This window comes from Eleutherodactylus coqui, chromosome 3 (genome assembly GCF_035609145.1).
Source record: "Eleutherodactylus coqui strain aEleCoq1 chromosome 3, aEleCoq1.hap1, whole genome shotgun sequence".
NCBI classification, from domain to species: domain Eukaryota; kingdom Metazoa; phylum Chordata; class Amphibia; order Anura; family Eleutherodactylidae; genus Eleutherodactylus; species Eleutherodactylus coqui.
In genome coordinates this window covers 147181663-147208226 of record NC_089839.1, presented here as the reverse complement: position 1 = coordinate 147208226, position 26564 = coordinate 147181663, and the positions used below count along the sequence as shown (strand labels likewise).

The following is a 26564-nucleotide window of genomic DNA, read 5'->3' as shown; positions in this document are numbered from 1 at the left end:
TGTTCAATTTCTGGGTCATTGATTTCTTATGACCGGTTTTTAAAATATTGATGAGGCATCGAATTCTGAAAGGTTTAATCTGAAGCCTCGATATAAACCATAGAGGTAGTGTTTTCGTGAATGGGAAGAGTGAAACATTGCATTTTCTAACAGGCGGTATTTCTCATGGTAAAAGTGGTGTAGAAGTCACAAAACTTTGGCGCAAGCCTTGCTGTCACAAAGCGAACTACAAATTTACATCAACCCACACCAGTTTTTTGAAAACAGTCTCCTCCTGAGCCCAACAGATAGTGATTCAAAAAGAGTTGTGCAAAAGTAAAGCTAATTTGTTCATACATGAAGTGGCATACAGCAGCCAGAATGTAAGTTTTGTATGCTCCTTGAAGATGTTTGATGTTGGCACTGGTGCTACAGCAAGTCTGTTATCCACTTCTGCCCAGGCGTGTCCCAGCATATGCTATCGGGGATGTGGTGTTACATCATCTAGTGTCACCAAGCGCGTTCACATCAAAGATCTGTAAGGCCGGATTGACACTAAGATTTGCACAGCATATTACTCACGAAGAATTTGCATGTGCAATATACAGTGGATAGAACCTATTGGTTTCAATGGGTTCAGTGACAGAAGTGGATTTTGCACATGCATTTTGTTCACTCAAAAAAAAAAAAAACAGCATCCTTTATTTTCCTGCATATTTGCGCAGCGTGCCTATTGAACTAATATTACACTAATTGCCCATTTCAATGAATGGAAGAATAGTTGTTTGTTTTTCTGGTCACACAAGTGCACACGCATGTGTGGTTCACTGTAAATATGCAACACTTATTGCGCAGACGCACAAGTGCCAATGTGAAGCTGGCCTAAGGTGCATTAAAAACGTGATTTATTAAGAAACCAGCTTTACCTTTCTACCATTCCTTTTAACTCACCTTGTATAACTTATGCCAAAAGTCTACTCTAGCTCATAACTAGCACAGATGTCCTTTTAGGCACTTGGACAAAAAGGCGCCTAATTAAGAGCGGGTGGCTTTTAATACATTGCGCATCTGGCTCTTGCAGGGATCAGTGTTCCAAACGCTGATTTTAATATGATCTTTATAAACCCCAACCTTAGTTCTAAATGGGTGTAAGGTGGGCAGGAAGCTGTTCTCTATCATTATTGAAATGAGAGGAATACTTTCAAAATGCTTTGTTATGCACAAACATCTACTTTGACATCTGCAGTCAGCAGGAAGGTCCTCTGTTCTTCCCACATTATACCCTAATTAAACAAAATATTAAAACCACTGACGGAGAACTGAACAGCACTGATCATGGCTCCTGTTAAGGGATGGTATAGGCTGGGCAATCATAAGGAGCTGAGCAATATTTGTCAAGGCCCAAACTGTGATTGTTAGAAGACTGGGTCAGAGCATCTGCAAAAATGGTCTTGTTCAGGTACTCCGCAACAAAAGTGGTTCAAAGAAGGGCAACCAGTTGCCTGACAATGGTGTCGTGGTTGGCCAAGGGTGATAGAAAGATATCAGAACATAATATATTGCAGGTTGCTGTGTAACTGAGTACCCACACTGATGGCTGTCCACCACTGAAAGTGCTTACAATGGCCATGTGTGCTTCAGGAATTGATCAGGACCAGGTCACCTTCTTCCATCATTGTTTCCATTACATCTTGTAAACAACTTGGTGCTTACCCGGAGAAGAAAGAGAACCAGAATGCACCCCTGCAAAAACAGACTTGTTGCAAGGGTTATACAGCTTTTTACACATTTTACTAATCCCAACAACATTAAAGAGAAGAGAAATGGAAGATGTTTTGTAGAAAATTTCCTGCGAAGAGCATGGAGAAGCTAAAATCTGCACCGTTTTTGGTATGTGTGAACGTCCCCTAACAAAACTAAATTTGGATACTGTACCAATACCAGAAAAGCAGTGTAGATTCCCCAATAACACACTGACCAGTCACAGTTGAAGATTGATTGTATTTAACAGTTTCATTTAAGTTCTAAGCAGCATTGTAATTACATTACACACAGCAGTTATTGCAGGAAGTAGGGGGGGGGGGGGGGGGTGATTGCATTGTACAGAATCTCTGGAAATATTAAGAGAATCCTTGAGAGATTTAACCATCATCCAGCGGACAGCAGGTGACATACAGTAATATTACAGTGCTCCCCCTCTTCATAAGTCACTGATAGGCGCTCGGAAGGCTGAATATTCTGGGTGACACTGAGGCACAAATAAATATTGGTAAGATGACAGCCTGCAAGTATATTTTTACTCTTTTAAAAGGGCATTTGTCATGAAAAAGGCTAAAAAAAAAAAAAAGAAACCTATGTATTTTCAAAAGAGGTTGTCAAGTAGTATTAGTTTTCAGTGAAAAAGCTTTCAGGGCCAAAAAAACAAAACCTGATTCCTCTCCTCTGGGTCTCCCTCTGTTCTACCTGCTTTACCAACATGTCCACTCAACATGTGACTGTTACAACCAATCACTGGCCAGAGGTGGCTGAGGATTGGTAAGGTATTACTACTACTTTTGTTTTACAGTGCTATAAAAGCCATTTATAAAACATTTAAAAGGAACCGGTCACCTCCCAAAATTATACATAGGGGAGCCGAGGGATATATAACAGCTCTACAACTTAGTTTATGGTGCTGCTAGAGGTTCCATTTTATGTGTCTGGACAACCACTTTAAGGGGATGAGTGTGGATCCTACTAAAACATGACGGCTCATGAATATTCAGTAGGCAGTTCAGCCCTTGCCCAGCCCTCCTACAATACCCAACTAATGTGGATTATTCCCAGAGATTTCACTCTGTGCCCTGAAAGATGAAATCTGCAGTATTTCTGCAACAGAATGACCATACTTCAGCTTTGAAAATTTGAAGAATGACGATTTCACCACCAAAAATTGTTCCTGGCACATGTGGAAGTTTTGAAATCCCCATTTACTTTATTGTACTGCAGTGGATTTAGGATGCAGAATTTGCGCCACATCTGGACCCGGCCGAAGACAGATTCTCACCACTCTTCATTTCTGAGCAATATGGCTCAAGAAAGCACTAAACTAAGAGGTTTCATTTAATTGATTTACTCATGAGAGTACGCCGTGATAACAAAGCACGTTAGGAGACAATACAAGAATTAAGATAGCCGCAGCAAACCCAGTGAGATCTCATTACAACCAATGCACAACTACAAAGCTCCGCGGCACGGAATACTCAGAACTGACCCAGCGATATAGAACATGGACATTTTCTCTGAGACAGTTTAGATATATTGCAAGGATTAAAAAACATGGATTATTGAATAGCATCAGGTCCCTGTATGTATAGGTTTAATCAAACGTGTCCATATGTAGCCAAGAAAACATTGGTCGAAATATATGAAAGTGTGAATGGATCTTAAGCAGGAACTACAAGAAAAGCCACATGGGATATTTAAATGATTTTCTGGTTTCTACAACGTACTATTTCTATTAAGACCTGTAACTTCTATTTCTTATGTGAAAAGAGCTTCTAAGCCAGCGCCCCCATGACAACACTTCCCAGCGCTCTGTGCCTCATGACAACCAATCACATCTGAACCACTTCTTCTCTTACTCACGCGAGCGTGTTTTTGTGCACAAAAATTTTCCGTATGCAGAAAATAGAGCGCACTGATTTCAAAGAGTTCCTGCAAATGCAAGTATTTGGCTGCACAAGTTGTCGGTGCAAAAAAAAAAAAACAACGCATCAGTGCACGCAAAAAGTATAGTAAAATACGCTACGCCTCTTCAGCAAAAACATGCGCAAATACACTTCTGCTTGTGTGATTCCAGCGTAAGCCAGTAATCACACTCTTGTTTTCATTGTGAAAGCTGTGAAAGGCCCGGGTACGACCGCATATCATGGAACTAAGCGTGGATTTTGGTGCAAATTTTCACTGCAGCGTTCATCAATTGCAATGAAGGAATTATGCAGTGAAAATCTGCAGCATTTCTGCAACAACCAGTCATCCACAGCATGCTCCTAACTTCAACTGCAGCTATAAACGAATGGGGTACGTTATATTGTACATTGCTGTGGAGCTCACAGTAACACTTGGACGTTGCCATGGGGGACACAGGCACATAGGCTCCGCATCAATCTCTAAACCACACAAGTCAGGAATGACATACGGAGAGGCGACGGCCACAACCAATTATTTTTTATTGTTCCAAATCATCTAAGATGAAACAAGTTTGCAAATAGTTTTGCATCTATAGCTCCTATGAAGAATGTCAGCCTGCAGCCAAAGTGGCATCTGTAAGCCCCCACTGCTTGTTACAGAATACCTTTTGGTAAGATAAGGGGCAGACTACATGGACTAATTGTTTATATAAAATCATCTATACTGTATCCTTGGATTCAGGATGAAGAAAGTCACTGTCTGTATATTTAATTCTGTTCCACTTAAAAACTACATAAAAAGTTAAACAAAATCCCTGTTTTCATCCCCTTTATGTAAGGATGGTGGGAGATTATCTGAGAGAACATTACTATACATATTGCACATTGCTCACTAGCCCAAATGCCCTCATCATTCAGCAGCTGAAGGGTTAAGCAGTCTTGTTTTACAAGTAAATTTGAAAAATATAAAAAAAAGTTACAGATAAATGTTGACAGAAGCAGCAGCATTCAGTGAGAACACAACGGGCCACGAACTAGCTGCATCAACGGATGGCCGGATGGACGGAGTATAAGTGTGGACGACGAGTAGCAGTAATTCTGTATGACTGGATCTGCGTTCTGCACATACACCAAGGGTGCATTTACACAGGGATATCCCCATTTCAATTCTGAGATAGACAGAACTCGCACGGAAAAGAAAGCATTCATTCGAATAGGTTCAGTCACATGAGCAAATTTTTCACTCAGACCGACAAAGTTTAAAAAAAAATAAATAATAATATGCATGATGCGCCATTTTTTGGAAGAATCTTGTTCAATTATTAACAGTCCCCATTATTTTTCTAACCATTTTCTATGAAAGCATAGAAACAAAAGTATCATGTTCGCATTCCACGCGATCTGCATGCGAGTGCAATCCGTTTTTAAAGCATTTTACTATTGGAATCACATGCGTTTTTAAATGCAAAAACCACACAAATGCATGAAAATCGCAATAAAATTGAGGGGGAAAAAGGGCCGTTTTTCACATACCTACAACACAGTCATCCTTATGAATACAGCTCAATGCCATCTGTAGACCTGTCATGTAACGCGTTCTGGCACGGAAGGATCTTTAGTATTATTGACCATTATTAGTAACGCAGTTAAAGGTGGTTACAACTTCTTTTCATGAAGGTTTGACCTGGTGGGTAAATCTAAGAATAGTAGGAAACCTATCCAAGGCACACAACTCCTTTCCAAAGCCCATCTTGACACCTTTGCAGGGTGTGAGATAATTTAGGTTAATGGTACGGTCCTGTGAGAGCGGATCCCTCTAGTGGAATTTTAAAGAAAGCGAGAAATGACAGTTTATAGGAATCATCTGCAATCAGACCACATGATTACGCCAAGCCACCCTCCTCTTCTGGAAAGCTTGCATCACATTGTCCGAATACTTTGCTGGTCACTCCAAACATCATTAGTTCAATTAAACCCAGATGTGGGATTATAATGCTAAAAAAAAAAATATATATATATATTTTTTTTAATATTCTATATATCTGTTGCATATTAGATCTCTACTTTTTCTGTAAAGTAACCATTTAACAATATTTCTGGACAATGGCAGGGCACATAGAACAGGAGGGAGTATGGGCCTATTGGATGAACAACACTGACTATGTATTAGTGTGCTTCACAAAGCAGATAGGATAAGCTTTCCCGTGCACACCAGACATTCTGCACACTATAGTATAATGTAACAAATGAGAGGTTAAGAAACACCACGCTATCCTCTGCAGGTGCACGCAGTATACAGTAGCTTATTATGTAGCACTCTTGCAACACTCTGCCCTCTGGTGGCAGAAAAGCTGCATCGCACTGCTGTTCCACCGGTGACAGAATAGTAAAGGTTCATCGTTTGCTTGTGCTCTTCATATTTAACCAGAATGTAAGAAAAATGGCATAGCTGCCATAACATCAGAGGAGGAGAATGCTCGGAAACGTCCAAAACACAAAACTATGAAAATAACATCAACAGGTCCCCCCCCCCCCCCCCCCCCAAAAAAAGGAGGAGTGTAAAAACGGAATATGATCACAGTATGTGACTTGAAAAACACTCGATACCATCTGAACACTAAAATATCGTCTAAAGTTGTAATGTTAAAAGAGAGACAACGATTATAGCTGCTAAACGTCTTAACCCCATCAGCTGCCAGAGGGTGACTGCATTGCAAGAAGGGAATGGAGGATATGGGGTCCCATCCATGGCTATAGATGATTCGGTACAGTCTGCAACGCGTCTTCACTGGAGCGATCTACATCAACGTTCTGAAACGTCAGAAACAAAAAGCACATTAGAAGCGGAAAAAAATTACAGAAATTACGCAAATACGGTCCATGTAATCCATGATACATTCACTTTCTTATTCACTCCACTCTCCATACACTTATATGCTCACTATATAACAAGGATAGAGAGGAGGAGGAGGGAGATGGAAGCAGCTGTACTGCTGGAGCTAATGGTGAATGATTTGCTGTCCCACAACTACTGAAATGACATCTATACTGCACTCCGTACTACTGTGGTGTCCTCCATTATGGGGTTATTTTCTTTGAGTACTATAAAGAGTTTGGCCGCCTGCACACGGGCAGAAATCCCGCGGCGGGATTTCCCGCAGGATTTCCGCCGCTCAAAGCCTGCATAGGAGTGCATTACAATACGCACTCCTATGCAGGCGGCCGCGGTTTGGCCGTGCGAGATTTCGCGGCATGTCCTATTATTGTGCGGGGCTCGCAGAGCCTTGCACAGATACGTCACTCACGCAGCCGCCGGCTCCGGTCTGCGCATGCGCCGGCTGCCGGCACATGAAAGAGTCGGGCCCCCGGGCGCGGGTGAGTACGCGCTCGTCCCTGCAGGCGCTCGGGTCGGGTCCCGCGGCGAGAATTCTCGCCGCTGGATCCGTCCCGCTCGTCTGCAGGCGGCCTAAGGGAGCAGGATCTTCAGTTTTCTCCATGTGCAGTATATAGCGTTGTGATAGGAGCAGGCTACTCCCACTAGCTCAGAGACAACGGAGATCCAGGGTACGTTCACAACGGGCTAGATTTGCTAAGGATTTTCTGTACAGATTGTTTGTGCAGAAGATCTGCAGCATTTACAGCAGCATCAATGTCAATGAGATTATCAAAATCTCGTCCACATGCTGCTGAGAAAAGCCGAGCAAAAATTGACGTGCCGATTCCATCTTTTCAAACGAGAGACCGACTGTCGGACACTCAGCAGCAGATTCTGCCCTGTGTGGACAAACGATTAGTGATGCAGCCTGCAGAAGGGAAAGGTTGTACATGAGGAATAACCCTATATCTGGCCATTATATGACTTGTATCCTGCACACACAGCAGCTAGTTCTGAAGTCATATAGGTATGCTTGAACATTAGTCTGACAACATACTGTAATAAAGATCTGTAAAAGCTGTGAACGAAGTACAAAGACTAATTAAAATGCTGCAGTGTCCTAATTGGCTAACTGAACATACAAGGAAAATATTCAAATAACCTCCTCATAGCAACAAACATACTTCTATAGCACACATATATATATACTGCGAGAGATCAGCAGCCATGCAATCAAGACATTAGGGTATTAACATCTCCCATATATAGTGGTAAACAGGACAGCATCTTAATTAGTTACAGATTTGATTCTGAGATTTAATTAAAACTTCAGGCGCCCCACAACTAGAATTGTATGGCTGTGGGTTTTATTCTCAAAAATTACATAATTCCATGAAACGGCTTAAAATTAAGTGAAATTAACGGAGGATTGGCATTGGGTCAGGCAGCAGAGGATTACTTCATGGCAACAGTAATAAAGAATAAATGAAGGCACCATTAGTGGGTCCATGACAATCGGGCACAGTTAGCAGGGCTGCCTCGGGTGACCGGGATATATCTACGTTCTAAGGAGCAGAATATCAGAAAATGATGATGCAGAATTGTAAATAGTTACTACTATTATCTAGTGAATCAAAGTGTAAAACTAATAACAAGTAGTGGAAGTAGAGAGAACAGTGAATTTGAATGATCGGTATTAAAACCGAACGATTAGTGAATCTGCCAACAATGATTTTTATGCCTCGGTGATTTGAGCAATGCATGAAAAGTGAACGATTTATTGTCCGATTGTTGGCTGCATTTAAACTGAACGATTAGCCTTCCATGTAAAAGGGCCTTAACATTACATTATATTTCAGCCTGGAGTCTATATCCTGATTAGTGACTTGCTACTCAAACAGGAGTCTCCAAAATGTGAAAAACATAGACCCACAGTTGTCTCAATTCTATAAATCCACCCAAATGCTTTATTTCTAGCCTCTTAAAATCTACCTGCCTGCCATCTTTAATCTACCTGGTAATTAATCTGGTTGCATCACTAATGTATATAGTGCTATGAAGACCATCACCTCCATTCTAGTTGTGTCCAATATTTATCACATTAAATGGTTTATATCATAACACCACTTTCACATGGCTGTATTCTTCATCTGTAATTGTAAGCAAAAACCAGCATACAAATCTTTCCATTATACTATTATGCATGTTCCACTCCTGGTTTTGGCTTATAAATACTGTCATGTGAAAGTGGCCTTATTATCCCTTTGCAATCCGATTTTGGATTCAAGGTTTCCTGGGGTGGGGAACTTTTTTTCTGCCATTATACAATGGCGCTATCTGCTGGCTAGAGCTAGCACTGCAGTATGGGACATGCTGGAGAGACCCCAGACAACAAAGCTGCCAGTAATATACAGCAAGAATACCCAGCCGGCCGTCTTCCAACATCGGAGCTGTATTGGAAAGGGTTAATTTTACACCAGAGTAGAGCAGTCACACAGTTTACATTATTACTGCATTTATTTAAAAGGGACCCTGCTGCACTGAAAATGATGTCTTAAAAGGAAAGCGTAGCTAAGCAGACTGATATGTAGTTTTGTGGAAAACAATTCACTAGAACTAGTAACTTGTGTATTGCATGCGGTTTTCCGCGCAAATGTACATTTTAGGATAGCATAATCATCCGCAGAAGAAAGATCGCAAGCAGGGAATAACATCAGAAAGTTGCCCAATTCCCTGAAAACCCTCTTCTAGCACTCAGGTGACATTCTTTTGTGCAGTCATGGTGAGCGCTGCTCTGAGAGCCTTCAGGATGGGATACTGCTGTCTCTGCTTGGCTGGTTTATACTACTTATTTTGGAAGTAGTATAAACCACTTATTCTTGTGCAGGAAGAGCCCAGAAGAACAAGCGGAGGCTGCAGACAGTCTGGATGGGTGTTGCTCCCGAGACTCCGTCCTGCATTGTCTGTCCACAAATTATTTCTTTATACCACTTGTATCTGGTCTCCTAGTAATGCATGTATGAATCCACGTCGATACACAATGTAGTTGTGTATACACTGCGGATCAAACGCATCTATAGAGATTAATGGAACTGATACGCGTGGAATCCATGGTTAAATAGAACATGCTGCGATCTTTACTGCGCACAATGTGTGTGATCGGCAGCATGGGAGCCTATGGCAGATTGGTACAGCAAATTCCGCATGCAAAAATACACTGTTACAATACAGTTGTGTGAAGGAGCCCTAAAGCTCATCTCAAAGAAGAAACGGAGTGTGTCAGGAATGAAGCAAAATAAATAATCGCATTCAGCAGCAAGTTCGTGGTATTAACTACCAAATGGTGGTCATGGTGTAATGGCGCAGTGGCACACTGCTGACTCAGGACAACCGGGAATAAAAGTGAAGAAACCAAGCATGAAAGAATGTCACGTCATCTGTCTAGAAGATGAATCTGAAATATAATTAGTTTATGCAACGAGACAACAAACAAGTCTACATGCGAACGGCTGAGGAAATGAAGCCTTGGAATGGTCTCATTATAGTCCTCACATAAACTCAGCAGAGATGCAGAACCTAGACGAGCCCGTCATGCACAAGGCCACCAATGTATCTGAGTGACAGCAGAAAATAATGGGGTAAATGTCCTTCGTGCTGACATGACAGACAGATACAAAGTGAAAAGGAAGCTTGTTGGGGTTCTTGTTTAACAGGGGCGAGGTGGATGTCGGCCATCTTTGTACCTTAAACAAATGCAGTGATAAAAGAAAAACCGATGTGATGAACCCGGGTGTAAACGTAACTGTTCCTGCATTAGGACCGGACTGTGCCATTTACTGCACAGACATTCACTGGCCACAAATTGCTTACCTCAGGTTTATCCCTGTGCGTGTTTACAGCATCCACGTTTAGACTGATCATTTCCACTTTACAACCTATGGAGGACAACAATTAGCAATTGTAGAAAACCAAAAATGCTCATGAGCCTATGAAGTAACAGACCAATTACTGGGCCATGACATAACATACTGTATATTATATTCTAAGTTACACTATTATAATATGCTGCATGAGATACAGTGAAACAAAAGTGGTAAGTCCACAAATGTAGAACAGGGGACTGCCACAGTGCAGCCCAGTGAAGTGTGGCAGGCATTAAAACAGTCATGAAATAGATGTGTAGTAGGAGAACTACTTCGGTATCCCTGTCTGTACTTCATCTTTAGAACAACTGTAGGATCGATGCCCCAGAGCCCCTAATCTCTGGAATGAGGAAACGTAACAGTTTTTTTTTAACCCTTGGTGAACATCTAAGACTTCTTCTTGATGGGAACAGAAGAAGCTGGAGCAACGAACTAGAAGATGCCTCAGTCAAACATTCAGAATTCGGATAAGGAAAACATTCATCTACTTGGATAGATTAAAAGGGTCTTTGTCTCCTACTTCCAAGATCAAGATTACAGAAGACTTTAGGAAAGTGAATGTTGTTCCACAGTCCTCCTGTACAGCTTATTATATAGCACAACCAAAGTGATGCTCCTGAGCACAGAGTGTCTTACCGTAAGCTATAGGCGTAAGCTTCAGGACTGTGTGTAGGGGGCACTTGAGGTAAGGCAGTTTATCTGTAAGACAGACAAATGGCATTCAGTAAATCTTATATAAAAGAACAGTGATCTACTTTCATTACAACTGTCAGTTACAGAATAATGGAATGCAAAAGTATTCACAATATTGAGATCAGTATTTACTAGAGGCATCTTCTCAACTATGGAGGTTTATAACTCCCACACAGGTGGCTCGCTTCCATCTGTTCTTAGACAGATCCAGTTTTGAACGTATATAATTCAAAAGCAATGAAGAGAGAACTCAAATAGGATTGTTACAGATAGATCTCCAAAATTCCTAATAAAATCATAGTAACATCCAAAGAGGGGTTGAGAGCAAGCGGTAATCCCCCCCCTCCCATCTATCATTGCTGAAGGAAGACCCAAGTCATGTAGGAATGAATGTCCAAGAATTTCAAAAGCAACGTGTTTCGGGGCTAGTGCCCTCTTGCTCAGGCATACGCTTTGCTTTGTCACTTTTTTAAATAAATCCTGGGACATTCATTCCTACATGACTTGGATCGTCCTTCAGTAATAGGTGGGTGACTACTTTCTTTCACCCCCTATGGATGAAAGTATGATTTTATTGTGAATTTTGGGGGTATACCTGCACGCGCTCCCCTCACATGGCTTTTTGTACTCTATACTTTTCTTGGCCATTTGGGTTAAGAAATGTTGGCACTCCATGCTTCTGGGGAACCTTCTGTCTGCTGCCCTTGATCATCATTTAAGGCTTATGAGGATAAAAGCGTGACAATGTCCAGTGCCACAGGCACGGCGAGTACTATACGTGATACTATAGCACTCTCATTGTGGGCTCAGGTTTTAATCATACTTTTACCAGTTTTAAATGGACACTGCTACCATGGAACAGCACCATAAAACTGAGTTATGTAGCTGCTCCAGGAGGCGACAGGGAGCCAGGAGATGGAATTTTTATTCTCACCTACTGCCCAGCTCCCTTGAAGTCCATATGTATTCTGAAAGTTTGAGTCTTTTCCTCTCCCCTGTAAACGTCTACAGGAGAGTGCATGCACAGTGGTCTGTAAAGAATCAAGTTATCAGACCGTGTGTGGTCTTCACAGGAAGACCCTAAAGTAACCAGGGAGCGGGCGAGCAGAAAAAAATACAGAAAAAAAAACCAAAAACATCTCCTGTCACCTAATGGAAGAGCGCCATAACTTATGCTCTTTTTACAACTAATGAGAACCTCACAATTCTCACTTGCCTGAGTGAACGAGCTGATGAGGTCATCACCAATGCGTTCACGTTCAGGCAGCTCATTTAGACAGGCAAATCATCGTTGAGTATCGCCCAGTCCTCGTTCACTTACCGTTCAGCGTTTTACATTCCTACGTCTACACTGAACAATCAGTGTTTAAACGCAACGAGAAGTCAATGATTTTTTTATGCCGGATGGAACTGAATGCTGAATGAGAAGCGCACGATTCTTATCAGTCGTCTCGTGTTTAAACTGAACGGACAATTATTGTCCCAAAAAGCTTTCAAACGAAGGAAAGCAAACAGTTAATTGTTCCCTCTAAAAGCACCCTTCATTTATGGTACTCTTCTGTGGTGACAGTGTCCCTTTAAGGGCAGCCGTTTTACTGTTGTCAGTATGGGTCCCATATAAATAAATAGTCACCTGCAGTTTTGTCCAAGAAATAGGCCAACAGGCAGCGCATGACAGCTTGATGGCAGATAACCAGCACGTTCTCCTGTCGTTCTAGCTCCATGATGACCGGTTCCAGACGTTGCACCAAGTCCTCATATGACTGAAAAGCAGATTATTTTGTTACATCCACACACAATTTGGTTTTCCAGACGATAATGTAAGCAAGCAGCATTAATCAAGAATGTGTATATGGAGGAAGTACCCGACATTGCTAACTACATTACAGGTTCTTCAAGGGAGAATGTGTGAAAAGTGTAAGCGCCTCATCATCTGGGAATATATCCAATAATGGTATATTGCTACCATGATAGAGCCTCATGTGGTGCTGAGTGTTAGGACTGCATTTCTGCTGCCTTCTCCCATGACCTGAAGTTTGTGAGTTCCATCCCTGCATGGTTCAGGTAGTCAGCTCAAGGTTGACTCAGCCTTCCATCCTTCCGAGCGAGATACTGCGCTTGCCAATGTATGTTTCATGTGTGCATGCAAAGCATTTTTTTTTCCCATTCAAAAACGTCTCACATCACTTCTGTGAAATTGTGAGCCATAGGCACGCGTTTCACATGCATCAGAGGATCGCAAGCATTTTAATGGGAATCACCACACTACACTTGCATACACATCGCACAGGGATACACGCATGCATTGTCTTTAAAAGATCCCATTGAAAACAATCGGCAAGGTGTTCGAGTGAAATGTTATAAAATAGGACACGCAGCAATTTTTAACCTTGCAGCATCATTGTAAGGGGGAAAAAAAAAAAAATCGTTCATGTGAATAACCCCATTCAAAAGATTGGCGTTCATATTTGCACAAGTTTTGTGCTTCTCACTACACACAAAACTCGTGCTCATGTGAATGAAGCCTTTTACACAACATGCTGTACAGATTTTTTGCATTAAAACCCAATTTGCTCTTTCAACACCCCTCTGATAACAACTGCCGATTGAAATATGTGCACATTACACAGCATTGATGCGCCTTGTTCCAGCCATTAGACGGGTCAGCTAAGGGAGCCAACGTCCAGTGATAAAACAACAGCTGTTACTGTGTCCTAATGGACACCCAACATGTCATAATGAAAGCCACTTGGGAAAGAAGTTTCCTCAGCATTTGTGAACCATCTGAAGAGCAGAAAACACATGGAGAAAAGAACAGACTGTACTAATTACCACCACAATCAGGACTATACCATGGTTCACCTGCTAAGAGATCCAGCTATATGCAAACATCATAATAGGGTCACAGAGACAAGGGGAACGTCAAGGGTGCACAAACAAAACAGAACGCATTGTTCACCCATAGCTGATGGGGATGGGTAAATCCTTTTAAAAAGGTAACCCGTCACCAGGTTCACTCGGGCAGCATGAATCTGGGACAGATATTCGCATTTGGCCCATGTAGGTTTTATTCTGAAACGCTACTCAGTTTAAGAAAATAATCCACATTTTGAGGTTTGACTTGGAGCTCTTCATTCAAGGAGGTTGGCCAAGCCAGTCTCTCCCAGTCTGTAGCATCAGTTACAAGTCTCTACTTGTGGCGCAGCATCAACCTGGCGACAGCTTCGCTTTAAGGGTACATCCACATGGAACAGATTTTCTGCAGCAAAAGATCCAGGGCAAAACCCATGTGTCACATATGGATACACTGTGGATTTCACTCTATCCACCAGATTTTTAGAACAGATACCACCTCAAACGGGGTGTGAATTGCGCAAACGGATTTTGCATTGTGGACACGGCGCTGCAAATTCTGCCCTATGTGGACATAGCCTTAGAGTTCTCTAGTTCATATAGAATTCAAGAATGAAAAGTTTTGCACATGCCACAGACATCAGATACATTGGGACAGCAAAGGAACATTTCATAGGTGCAGCGCTCTGTGCAGCACAGGGACAAGGCCAGAGAACCAGTGGCTCACCATCAGAAGGAAAAACTACCCCAGCAAACTGGCATAAGGATAGTGGCAGCATTTCCGGAAATTAATTCTATTTGATGAAAGGTCCAACCTGCTGAACTGGATGCAATGAGCACCAATGCGAGTCCTGAGCCTACTCTTTCTGAGTGCTGTGTAATGCATATATACATGTACACGTCACTGTATATACACAAAAACCATTATGTGTAGGAAGCATATGCTGATGTAAGATACAAGACTGAAACCACTATCATTTACCACATATTGAAATTAAGCACTACAATAGAAACTATAGCCCATACATTCATATTATGAACTAGAATCAGCTGCAGAAAGCCTGCCTCCAAACACTACAAATTCCGCAGTGGAGACGGCGATGGAAAAAAAAAAAAAAAAAAAACGACAAGCTGCGGAATTTGAATTCCACACTGTAAGTCAATTTCCGCACGGGTTTTGTGCAGCTTATTTCCACAGCTTGTGGACGGAATTTTCAAAATCTCATCCACTTTGTTGCTACTGTAAAGGCCACGGAATTTCTGTGTGGAAGGTCCGCACGGAAATTCCATGGCAATTCCGCCCTGTGTGAACCCCACCTGAAGGAAGCCTGAACTGTGTATGACTGATAGCTCCGCCCACTGGACTGTTCAGCTCAGAATGTGCAGAGATGTAAATGAATAAAATACAAGTTCTACTGAATCTTTCCCCATAAACTATACATCGGTCCGCTCGGCTCCTCCGGCTCTACAACATGTCACCTGCATTCTGGTACAGCGTGTTCAACCTGACAGACTGCCTTTAACCCCCTCACAAGTACTAACCTCTCCTTTAGGATAACGATATCTGTATTTATCTTGATCTCGCAGGGCAAACTCCAGAGGAAAGGATTCCTGAATTTCTTCATAACGCATCTCTTCGCATACACCCTACCAGGAAGATAACAGAGCTCATTATGTTGCAACTAAATGCCAACAGCACTCTTATAAACATGATATTTCAACAGAAGAACTAAGGCCTCATGTCCATGGGCACGCACGGATTCTGAGTGTGCAACGTATTCCACGCGGCCTGCAGACATGAGGCAAAAAAGACATTTACTCACCTGTCCGGAAGCGGCGCAGGTCTTCTCCGTTGCGGCCGGACCGTCTTTCTTCTGCACGGCAGATCCGCTCTGCACGGCGTCCGGCATGCCCCGCACATGCGCCGTGTTTTTGTTTTTCTTTTTTAAAATGTCCTGCTTTCCTGCGGATCCGCAGCACGTCTGCAGTGACAGCTGGAGGCATCCCGCAGATCAGACGGCTTCCGCCAAAAATGCAGCATGCTGAGTTTTTTTTCCCCATGTGCATACAATTTGCACACCGAGGAAAGAGTAACATCTGCAGGTATTTAAATACCTGCGGATGCCCAATGATAGTCTATAGGCGTATTGAACTGAGGATCATCCTCGCAGAGGACCCACGCAGATCATCCTCGCAGATGACCCAAAGTCCAGCTTAGGCTGGGGTCACACGGGTTGTATGTCCGGCGGAAAATCTTGCAGTTTTGCCACAGCGAAAAAACGTGAGATTTCCGCCAGGAAAGCGCAGCTTCAAAACCCACAGATTTTGGAGCAGCTTGGCCGCATGCTTTTCCGCTGCAGCTGACGCTCTCATAAAGAGGATTGAGGCCGCAATGAAAGAAATAAAAAAACCAAAAACGACATGCTACGGCTGGGGAGTCTGCGCCACAGCGCCGGCTTTGCCATGACAGATTGCCTGTCAAAAATCTCGTCCACACGGCTGGCTAACCCCGGGATTTGAGGCCACAGGCGCATTTGCTGCAGCGAAGTCCTGCAACTAATTTCCGAGGCAAATCCGCCTGTGTTAACCTAGCTTTACAGCAGTGGCATACAAGTTAGTCTTCTGGCTGCTGGGAACCCCAAAACATTCATAAAAAGGTAGGCTCATTCTGACAGATAGGCTCACCATGGAGAATCGCGGCAATTCGTAGCATGCTGCAATTTAAACTCCACGAGCGGAGAATCGCTACGATTCTCTGTTCGTGGACAGCGGAGTTGTGCTTTCCATAGCAAGTATATGGAAAGCATTCACTGCGTTCCCCGTGGCCGGATTATCGCCGTGGAGAACGCAGTGAAAATTCACCCGTGGACAGGAGGCCTAAGACAATAACATACTTCATTATTCCAGGTCTTTCCTCCCATGTACATCCTCAGATCCCAAGCAGAGAAAAGAAAATATTTATTTTCGCCTCCTCTCCTACTGCACTTGGCTCACTCGGACCTCTGTGGGGAGGTCATGTGGGTGGGGTTCTAGCTGCACAGTTTTAAGATATATGCCTTGTAGGGTGCATTCAGGTGTAGAGGGTTTGGTGCAGATTTTCTACTGTGGAAAATCCAGATCGAACTTGCCCCCTTCCCAATCTGGTGCGAACCATAGCAGACTTCATCCCTTAAATTGAAGGGTGAAATATGCTATGGATCAAAATCCACACTAAGTGGGTCAAATTAAACTCCAAAATCTGCTACATGTACACAAACCCTAAATCTGCATTCTCAACACTATTTCAGTACGTTGCACTCATAGCATTAAGCGACAGCCATGTTCAATAAATCATTAAAACGGATTTTGTCGGGAAACATGAATCTGGGACATGGATGTCTGTTGTCCCAGTCGGTGTTTTATTCTTAAATGCTTCAGAATAAATGCACTTTGAATCTTGATTCAGAAGTGAGGTGCAAGTCACGGGGGCACGCTGCGCTGGTGCCTTCCCACCCATTGTATGAAGACAAACAGCTCCTCTCCCTGCTTGTGTATAGGGAGACAGCTGTCAGTCTTCATGCAACAGGCGGGGAATGGCTGCTACGGAGCGCCCCTGCGACTCGGAGCTCAGCTCACAGTTAAACTTCAAAATGTATTTTTTCTGAAACACAGCAGTGTTTCAGAATTAAAAAAACACCCATGGGGGAAATAAGCATGGGTTCAGGCAGCATAAACCTAGAGACAGAATCCCTTTAACTGGTGTCAGACACTTACAGCGTCAATCTCATTCAGGGTCTTCCACTGCTCGTACGGTACGCCCACAGTTTCTGCCGTCTGAATAGTCCTCTTCATCTGACTTGTCCACACTTTAAGATCATGGATGTTTTGTTCATGGATGTACTCTGCCAAGCACTTTGCAAACTAGGGAGCAAACAAAGTAGAGATGCAAGATCAGAGACATCTTCACATTGGCCATCATGTAAGCATAGGTGGTTTGAAAAGTTAGTGACTACTTAAATTACTGAGATACATTTTTTTTGGAAAGTAGTCATGAAAGGGCAAAAGAAGGAATAAGCGAGCAAAAGCGAATAAGTACTTTTTATACTAGTGGTTCAAGAACATTATCCTTAAAAAGGAGCACGTCAGCAGTTTTGCTGATAATTAACACTTAACAGTTTCATGAGGGCAGGTGAAAGTGGTGTAAGTGTACCTTTACAAGCAGTCAGAAAACTTTGATGCCACCGCTAGAAGTGCTCTGGAAACAGGACTTCTTATTCAGTTGCTTTTGTCTGTTCAGTGAGCTGCTCCAGCTGTGATTGACAAATTCACTGTCCAAATCAGGATCTGCTGCCGCTGGCCGAGCTGTGCAGCCACTCATTGATAAAAAGTAGCACTTGAGTGAAAAGTCAAGCTTAGGCTGGGGTCACACGGGTCGTATTCCCAGCGGAAATCCCGCGTTTTTGCCGCAGCCAAAAACCGTGAGATTTCCACAGGGAAAGCGCAGATTCAAAACCCACAGGTTTTGGAGCAGCTTGGCCGCATGTTTTTCCGTTGCGGCTGACGCTCCCATAGAGAGGTGCGAGGCCGCAACAACAAAAAAATAAATAAAAAGACATGCTGCGGCTGAAAGTCCTTGCTGCAGCGACGGATTGTCCGTCTCATGTGGACGAGATTTTTGACAAATCTTGTCCACATGGCTGGCTAACCCTGGGATTAGCGTCCGCAGGCGGATTCACCGCAGCGAAGTCCCGCACCTAATTTCCGCAGAAAATCCACCCTGTGTGAACCCAGCCTTACAGCGGTGGTATCTAAGTTAGTTTTTTGGCTGCTGGGAACCACAAAACATTCATAAAAAGGTAGTAATTAAACATTTACACCCCGCTCCACTGCCCATAGCTTTTGTATCAGCAAAACTACTGGCAAACTGCCTTTATAGGCAGAATGGGTGCTCAATAGTGGATTGGTGGGAGTCTTCCATTCAGGACCCCTGGCGATCATCTACTTGCTAGGCTGTTGGTGTGTTCAGAGTCAGAAGCCAAATCCTCTGTATACATTGCAGCAGGCTGGATTGGTATTGTAGAGACTGTTTTCATTGAATTCAATGAGGATAGATTATCAATAGTTAAAAAGGGTGACAACTCCTTTAGTAGTCGATCAAACCAGTCCCCATTCTATGCTGCTTACAAAGTGGTTATAAGGTTTCTCAACATAATATAACTGTTCTAAAATAGGTTTGGTGGGGAATTGAAGAGGTGAGTAGTAAACGTTAAAAAAAAAAAAAACCACCACAAGTGCTTCAGCTGTCCCTGCTGGCCAATCACTAGCTTTAGTATTCACAAGTCAAAGTCATTGGCATCATAGCTCTGAGGCATATGATCACCGACTGGCTGCAGCAGTCACATGCTGCAGCTTATATACATAGACTAGTAATTATTAGGAAATTATAGTAGCAGTGTTTCTGGTGGCGCAATGCACCACACAACTCTGCTACATGCACGTCACATACACAGAACTCCTACTTTGCTTTCGCATATGATTTATGAACATCAGCAGATCGCGGAGGAGACCTGTTCGCTCACAGCCTTCGCATTTCAGCTGCATGTGCTTTACAAACTTCAGCTGGTGGCTGAGGTGAAATCGTGGCTTGTCACGGTGGGTGTCCTCTAAGCGTCATTAGCTTCATGGCAGCGTTGAACCCTCTGTGGTGACATGTTTGCACGACAGCGGTAGTTTGTTTCAACACTGGACAGCGGTTCATGATTACATGACGGCTGGACTGGTGTTGGCGGCATTAGCACTTGAGATGACATGATATCACGTTCAGGAGATATGCACCGCCACCTATGTATGGGTACATTTGTGAGGTGTCATTTTTTGGAGCCTCCACACAAGTGTGCAGCAGTCTTACAACCAGGTACAAACTGACAGACTGAGTACTGCAGTATCCATAGCAACTGAGGCCACAGGTGTCTGTGGGGGATGTAGTCTGCTCATAAATCCTCATTCACTGTAGAAGGAGGATAAAGGATCTGTGATTACATCAGTGTCATGTGATCAGGGGGCAGAGCCAAGAGACGGTAACTGACACCACAGGTTCTGTCAGACTCTGCATGCAACTCACACGTCACACACACATTTGATGGACAAGTGGCCGTTAGTAGTTTGACTGGCAGAGACTGCTGTAGTATCTGAGCTGGGTGGGAAGGTTACTGAAAAGTAGAATAGCTATATATTAAAAAATAAAATAATATTATTATTAATAACACACACAATATAACTATATAATAATATCTATTATCTCTATATAAATAATTTTGCAGACAGTAATTTGTTTTCTAGTGATCAGACGACCCCTGTAAACAGTGCAGTACAGCAAGGCAACAGATCTGGGAATATGTCTGTACCACGTTTCTCACTATGAATAGCACGATGAAGAAATCTTTGGAAATCTCAGTGTTACAATAGGTTGAGGATATTACAGAATAGCGGTCAGTTGGCAATATGCTTGACTGTTTTTACCAAACCTAATAACGCAACTACTTCCTTCTCTATAAGATCAAGCATTACATTTTAGGACATAACTGCTTTTCCTCAAATGTACTGTACATGTTCCCCTTTCATCATAGTGTTACAAAGTTCAAAGCCATAAGAAATGCAGGGCTACAAGTATTCAGTTACAGGGGACGTGTGTATATAAATCAGAACCCCTCTTCCCTTATCAGTTACTTAAAGGGGTTTTCTATGCAAATACTACGTATGACCTACCCTCAGGATGGTCATCAATAGTTGATTGGCTGGAGTCTGCTGTTCGCTGTTCGGAGTCCCCAGCTGATCGGGCACCTACTTTTCATGCCACAATACTCAGTTGTCGGAGCGGAAGCAGTAAGCTCTAAGCTCCAATCCCTGTCTTGTGGCCGATGCTCGTAATTGGAGGCGTAGCTCTGATAAAAACCAATGACTAATTGCTGTGGTTCTGAAGCCCAAAAGCAGGTCCGACGCACTACTAGATGGGAGTCTATAATCTATAGAGTCTATATTGGCCATTCAGTGTAGGTCTCCGGCAGTAAAAGGTGGTTACGAGAACGCATAGTAGATCACGTGTTTCTATACAGTCAAAAGAAACTAGATAGATGTGACCATAAGCTACGACTTCTATATCCCTTTCATTTTCTTGGTGCCAATAAGGAAATGTTCACCCATCTATAATAGGTCCAAATTTATGAGCGGTTAATACTGAACAGAGGTTGAAATTCTGCCTGCAACCACCACTAGGGGGGCTTACGATCTTTACCACTTTATTAGGAAAGCGATTATTCCTCAAAAATAAGTTTTCCCCTATACAGAGAATGAAGGGATAATGTACTACTACTCAGACTACTGTGAAGCCCACCGATCCCAAGCATCACACAATGAAAGTGACAGCAGTTGCATATGCGCACCACCGCTCAAGTCATGTCATGGGACAGCCAAAGATAGTAGAGTCTGTTCTTGACCATCTCTGGCGGTCCCATTGAAATGAATGGAGTGGTTGTCCGGGTGTGCAACTGCTGCCACTTCCATTGTGGGGCGCTTAGTGGGGGTCACAATGGTCAGCCCCCCACTGATCAGGAAGCACGATAACAGGTTTTCGAGAAACAATCCTCTTAATTTAATGTATGAGCAGTATGCAGTAAGCTCCTTTGGCATCTGTATCTATGCCAAATTGGTGCATTGTACCAGAAAAATGGAGCCACAACTGCCAAAAACATCTCTTAAGAAAACGATCAACACAATGACCGAAAAAGAAGGATGTTGCCCGCAAGTTTTCATATTTCAGCTTATTTTAGAGAAGGTATTTACCAGGATTAATGTTTTTGGTATGAAGTTTAATTGATAGTACTCAGTAGTGTTACTTTTGCATGTGACACCCTGCAACTAACCTCTTTCCTCCCCACAAGGGCAGTTGGTGACAGCTTGGTCCTGCTACATTATAGCTGGGCTGCCGTGTTCGTTCTGCTCTCCTTTTTAGTTAACATCCTACAGACAAATCATTACTTTGTCTGTCCTATATTTTCTGGAACAGAAGTAAAAACACAAAGAACTGCTATATCTATAAAACAGACTGCATGCAGACAGTGTGCACTACTTCATGTGGAGGGTTAATCCAACAACCTTGGCCGCAGCACAAGAGTTCCACGTTGCAAAACAAATCCTATTTCCTTAGGGCGTCAGAGAAGTGAGGAGGAGGAAAAATCCCGTTCCTGGTGTGCAGTCACTTATTTTGCTCCGGATCATAAAACAGAACAGGAGTTTTCAAGGATTGTATGAGAACAGCCGACTCCTAAACAGATAATGTACTTCTGTATAATGAATAGATCTTCCAAGAAACGGGTAATCTTTGACACTGATAACAAGTCATCTATCTGCTATCAGACACTCAAGTTTCACTATGAAAAAAATCTGCCTATCTTCCGCAACACAAAAATAAATAAAATCTACCCCAATTCTAAGGCCACCAGCTTAAAAAGGGTCCAACCACTACAGCAGTATTATGGGACAGCGGCGCTACAAAATTACAGTTCTTCTTTGTCAGCTCTGTTTGACTTTTTTCTGGCAGCATGGTCATTTAGTGAGCATTTATCGTTGGACCCACATCAATCCCAAAATGATTGATGGCATTTAGTGATAGGCAAATGTTTATACTGTCAATGTAAATAAGTTCAAAAATTGTATAAAAGTCACAGCAGGAACAGTTTCAGGAGAAAGAACAACACACACACACACACACACACACACACACACACACACACGACAGCTGGATTTGTGGTCTTGAGTGAATCCACCTAAGACCTCATGCACATGGGGAAAATTGAGCAGCGGATTCCACGCTTGTCAGCAGGTGCAGGCGATCCGCTGCTCAATGTGCCCATAGATATGCATGGAGATTTCTCTCTCCACGCACATAAGCAGATTTTATTTGCTGCCCCCACATGCCGAAAAGCAAGCAGCATGCTCCATTTTAAAGCGGATGCGAAGGGTTGGCTTCCAATGAAGTCAATGGAAGCCGTCCATGCCGCAGCACTTCTGCAATAAGCATTGCAGATGTGTCACGGATCTACGTCATCGACTAGGCGACGGCTCAGGTAAATCTGTACTGCAGATGTGGGCTGGCGGCATCCATATTACAGAAGAAAAAGAATTTCGACAGGTCAGCAGGATCGTGGGCATGGGAGGATTCCGGGCAGGATTTCCCACCCGGAATCCGTGTGTGCCCGTGTGCACGCAGCCTTAAACATGTCATAATCCTTTGTTTTTTCAAAAAAGTTAAATATTTGTAGACTGAAAACAAATCTGCATCTTACCTCCTTCCCACGATTAGACAGGCCAGAGTCTCCTCCAATACGCCCCTTGAGGTTAAGCTCGCTCTCCCCATGTCGGCACATATAGATGGATCGTGGCGTCACATGAATATTCATGAGGTAGTAAACAATCCGGCTCTGGATATGATCCATAACGCGGTTAACTAGATACCTACGACCAACGTCCATGATTTTAATGTAGGATAGCTCCCTAAGAAAATGAAAACAAAAACACATCAATGGAGAGTCCCTCTTTATAGTTACCGGTAATAGAACCCCTGCTCCGTCTAGTCTCCCCTTATCAGATTTATTAATTTTCTTTTAGGATAAAAATATTTATCCCAGGCATCCGTAAGCCCACTTAGGGAATGGTCACACCGGCTGTTTTACAGCACAAGGCCTCCCTCACACAGGAGATGGCAGAAACGCAGCATTTACTGCTGTTTCAGCAGCGTTGTCATGCGTTTTTGACAACGTTTTGGCAACGCAGCCGAGGATGCTGTAAAAGAAAAAAAAAAAAAAAAAAAAAAAATACTCACCTGGCTAACTGGTCTCCGGAGCTCCTCGCAGGCTGCTCGGCACTTGTCATGGCCAACAAAGCATCTATTGCTACCCAATCAGAGCAATCACTAGCTGGGAAGCGGGGGTTTCAATCCCTGTCACTAGCAACAGATGCTTTGTCGGCCATGACAAGTGCTGAGCAGCCTGCGAGGAGCTCCGGAGAACAGTGGAGGGAACTAGACAGCGCCTGTTAGGTCAGTATTGATTTATTTATTTTTTGGTAGTGCAACTAGCGCTTGTGTTTAGCATTGCCAAAAACGTGGTACCAAGTTGTTCCATCGGCAGTGCTGAAATCTCTGCCCATTCATTTTAATGGGCGACGCCGGGCTGAAAACATCCAAAGATAGAACCTGCATCGCTGTCAAAGCGCAGCGTTGTAGACACTTGTGTGAGCCGTCCCACTGAAATGAATGGGAGTGATGTACAGCGGTCAGTGCTGTGCTGAAAAGGCAGCACTAAACGCTGTACAAAAGCATCTGTGTGAGGGAGGACTAAGCCATGTGGATGAAGTTTAAACAAAGAAGAAAAAAAAAAGTTAAAATTCTATATACATATTAATATATCACATAGAATTGACATAAGCTACAGACTGGATTTCACACTTCCAATACCAGTGAAATCCTGCAAAGAATCCTCAATGTATGAATATACACTTGCTGTCAGTTTTCCAACCACATCCGCAGGACGTTTATTCCGAGTGTCTACTACTCTTTCAGTTCTTCATTTATTTTCTAGTATTTTTTTGATAATCTACACGTGTATCCTCATGTTCTTTTGTTTCTTATTAAATACACTTCCCTCCTGAATGATCTATCGTTTCCATTATGTCCTCTTCTCCCTCCTCCAGGTTATACAAATTTAGTTATTTAACCCCTTAGTGACCACACATTTTGTTTTTCTGAAGACGTTCGTGTGGGGTAAATAATGCATTACTGTGATAGATTTTAATTTTACGGACGCAGAGATACCAAATAGGCATCTTTGTTTTATTTAGATTTTATTATAAATCTGGCAAAAGTTGTTTTTTTTCCTTCTCTTTTATTCTTTTTTAATAATTAGTAAAGCCTGATTGATCTTTTTTCTTTTTAGTCCCCAGAGGAGACAACAACTTGCGATGCTTTCAGAAGGCCCCCGGCTGCCATAACACCTGCACAGCTCCCTGCGATCTCATTGCGGGGGACCGTACGGCATGTTCAGGGAATTTAAATGCTGCTGTCAGAAGTGACCGTGGCATTTAAAGGGTTAAACAGCTCCGATGAGCCGTGCAGGTGTTGGCTGTAAGAAACAGCTGGCAGCTGTGATGTATGGAGGGAGATCACCCCACAACCTCCCTTCATACATGAACTGCAGCTGCAGGACGTAAAAACATGATAGGCCGGTAACTAAGGGGTTAATTTTTCCTGATAACTTTTGTCCTTGAGACCCTCCACTATTTTATAGCCTGCTTTGGACTTGTTCCGTTTTTTTTAAAAAAAAGGTCTCTCTGTAGAGGAGGTCTCCATAACTAAGCACAGTATTCTGGTGGTCTCACCTTGCTCTATACAGCAGGACCACAAGCTCCCTCTTTCTACTGGTTATACCTCTAACTATGCAGCCGTGCCTCCTTATTGTTTTTTCTGCTGTCTGACCGCATTGTGGACTCATTTCGAAGCTGTCAGAAATCAGAACTTCTAAATCCTTCCTTCTGAAGTCCTGGGTAACACAGACTAGCCAACACAAAGCTCAAGCTGAGGATTTCGTCTCCCCAAGTACATTGTTTTGTATTTGAAAACATTGTACTGCAGTTTTTATTGCTTTAATCATTTTTTCATTAAAACTAAAAATCCCACTTTATGTACAAGACACCAGAAGGAGTATCCATCCTACTAAGAGCGTCTTTAGACATCGGAATTCACAACAGAATTTTCCATGAGAATTCCACCTCTGAAAACCATGGCAAAAACTACATCTATTCGCCCTCATTTTTGCTGTGGATTTGTATGCGAACTTAACTCTGTCAATGGGTAAAATCTGCATGTGGAAAAAGCACGTTACCACCTCAAGGAGTGACACATCACTTCTTGATGTGGAACCATGTTGAAATTCTGTATGCAGGTTTTCCCCCATTAACAGTTCTAAATCTACGGCAAAAAAAAACAACAAAAAAAACAAAAACAAAAAAAAAACAAAACAGATTTTGCCGCGGTTTTCAAAGGAAGAATTCACGCAGAAGATGCCACTGTATGACCATACCATAAGACACGGTCATAATTTGTCATCTGCAAACCTTAACTATTAACCCTTCTAGGTCACCTACAAACATGTTAAACAGTATAGGACCCAGAACAGACCCCCGTGGTCACCAATTATGTGTGTCCTGAACAGAGACTGGTTACCATTAACAATACTCCGATATTTATTCTTTAACCACTGGACCATTAAAGGAATTAAGTCCAATGTTCAATAACTTATCTGTGAGCTCTTGATAAGAAACTGTATTAGAGGTTATACTAAATCTAGATAGGCAAGATCAGTGGCCCCACCTTCATCCACCACTTTTGTGACAGTGTCAAAGAAATCAATGACATTAACGTGACATGGTCTGCCCTCGGTAAAGCCACACCGTTTAGGGTCAGACAGGTTGTTAGAGGATATTTAACCACCTAAAAACTTTTATAGTTCTACAAAAGTGCCTATTATATAGATGTGTTTC

General features: G+C 42.8%; 1 protein-coding gene across 2 annotated transcripts in view; it reads right to left on the bottom strand.

Moving 5' to 3' along the window:
* Nucleotides 1–1960: 1960 nt before the first annotated feature.
* The window catches only part of PFKFB4 (6-phosphofructo-2-kinase/fructose-2,6-biphosphatase 4), a 69818-nt gene continuing 45214 nt past the window's right edge, over nt 1961–26564 (bottom strand). For both annotated transcript variants that reach the window (XM_066596279.1, XM_066596278.1), the window contains exons 8-14: nt 23315–23522; nt 17748–17894; nt 15537–15641; nt 12775–12904; nt 11085–11147; nt 10396–10460; nt 1961–6461 (exon numbers count right to left, since the gene is read on the bottom strand). In XM_066596279.1, coding sequence (XP_066452376.1) covers nt 6402–6461; nt 10396–10460; nt 11085–11147; nt 12775–12904; nt 15537–15641; nt 17748–17894; nt 23315–23522 — 778 coding nt within the window. In that variant the 3' untranslated portion in view covers nt 1961–6401. The remainder of the gene's footprint in view (nt 6462–10395; nt 10461–11084; nt 11148–12774; nt 12905–15536; nt 15642–17747; nt 17895–23314; nt 23523–26564) is intronic.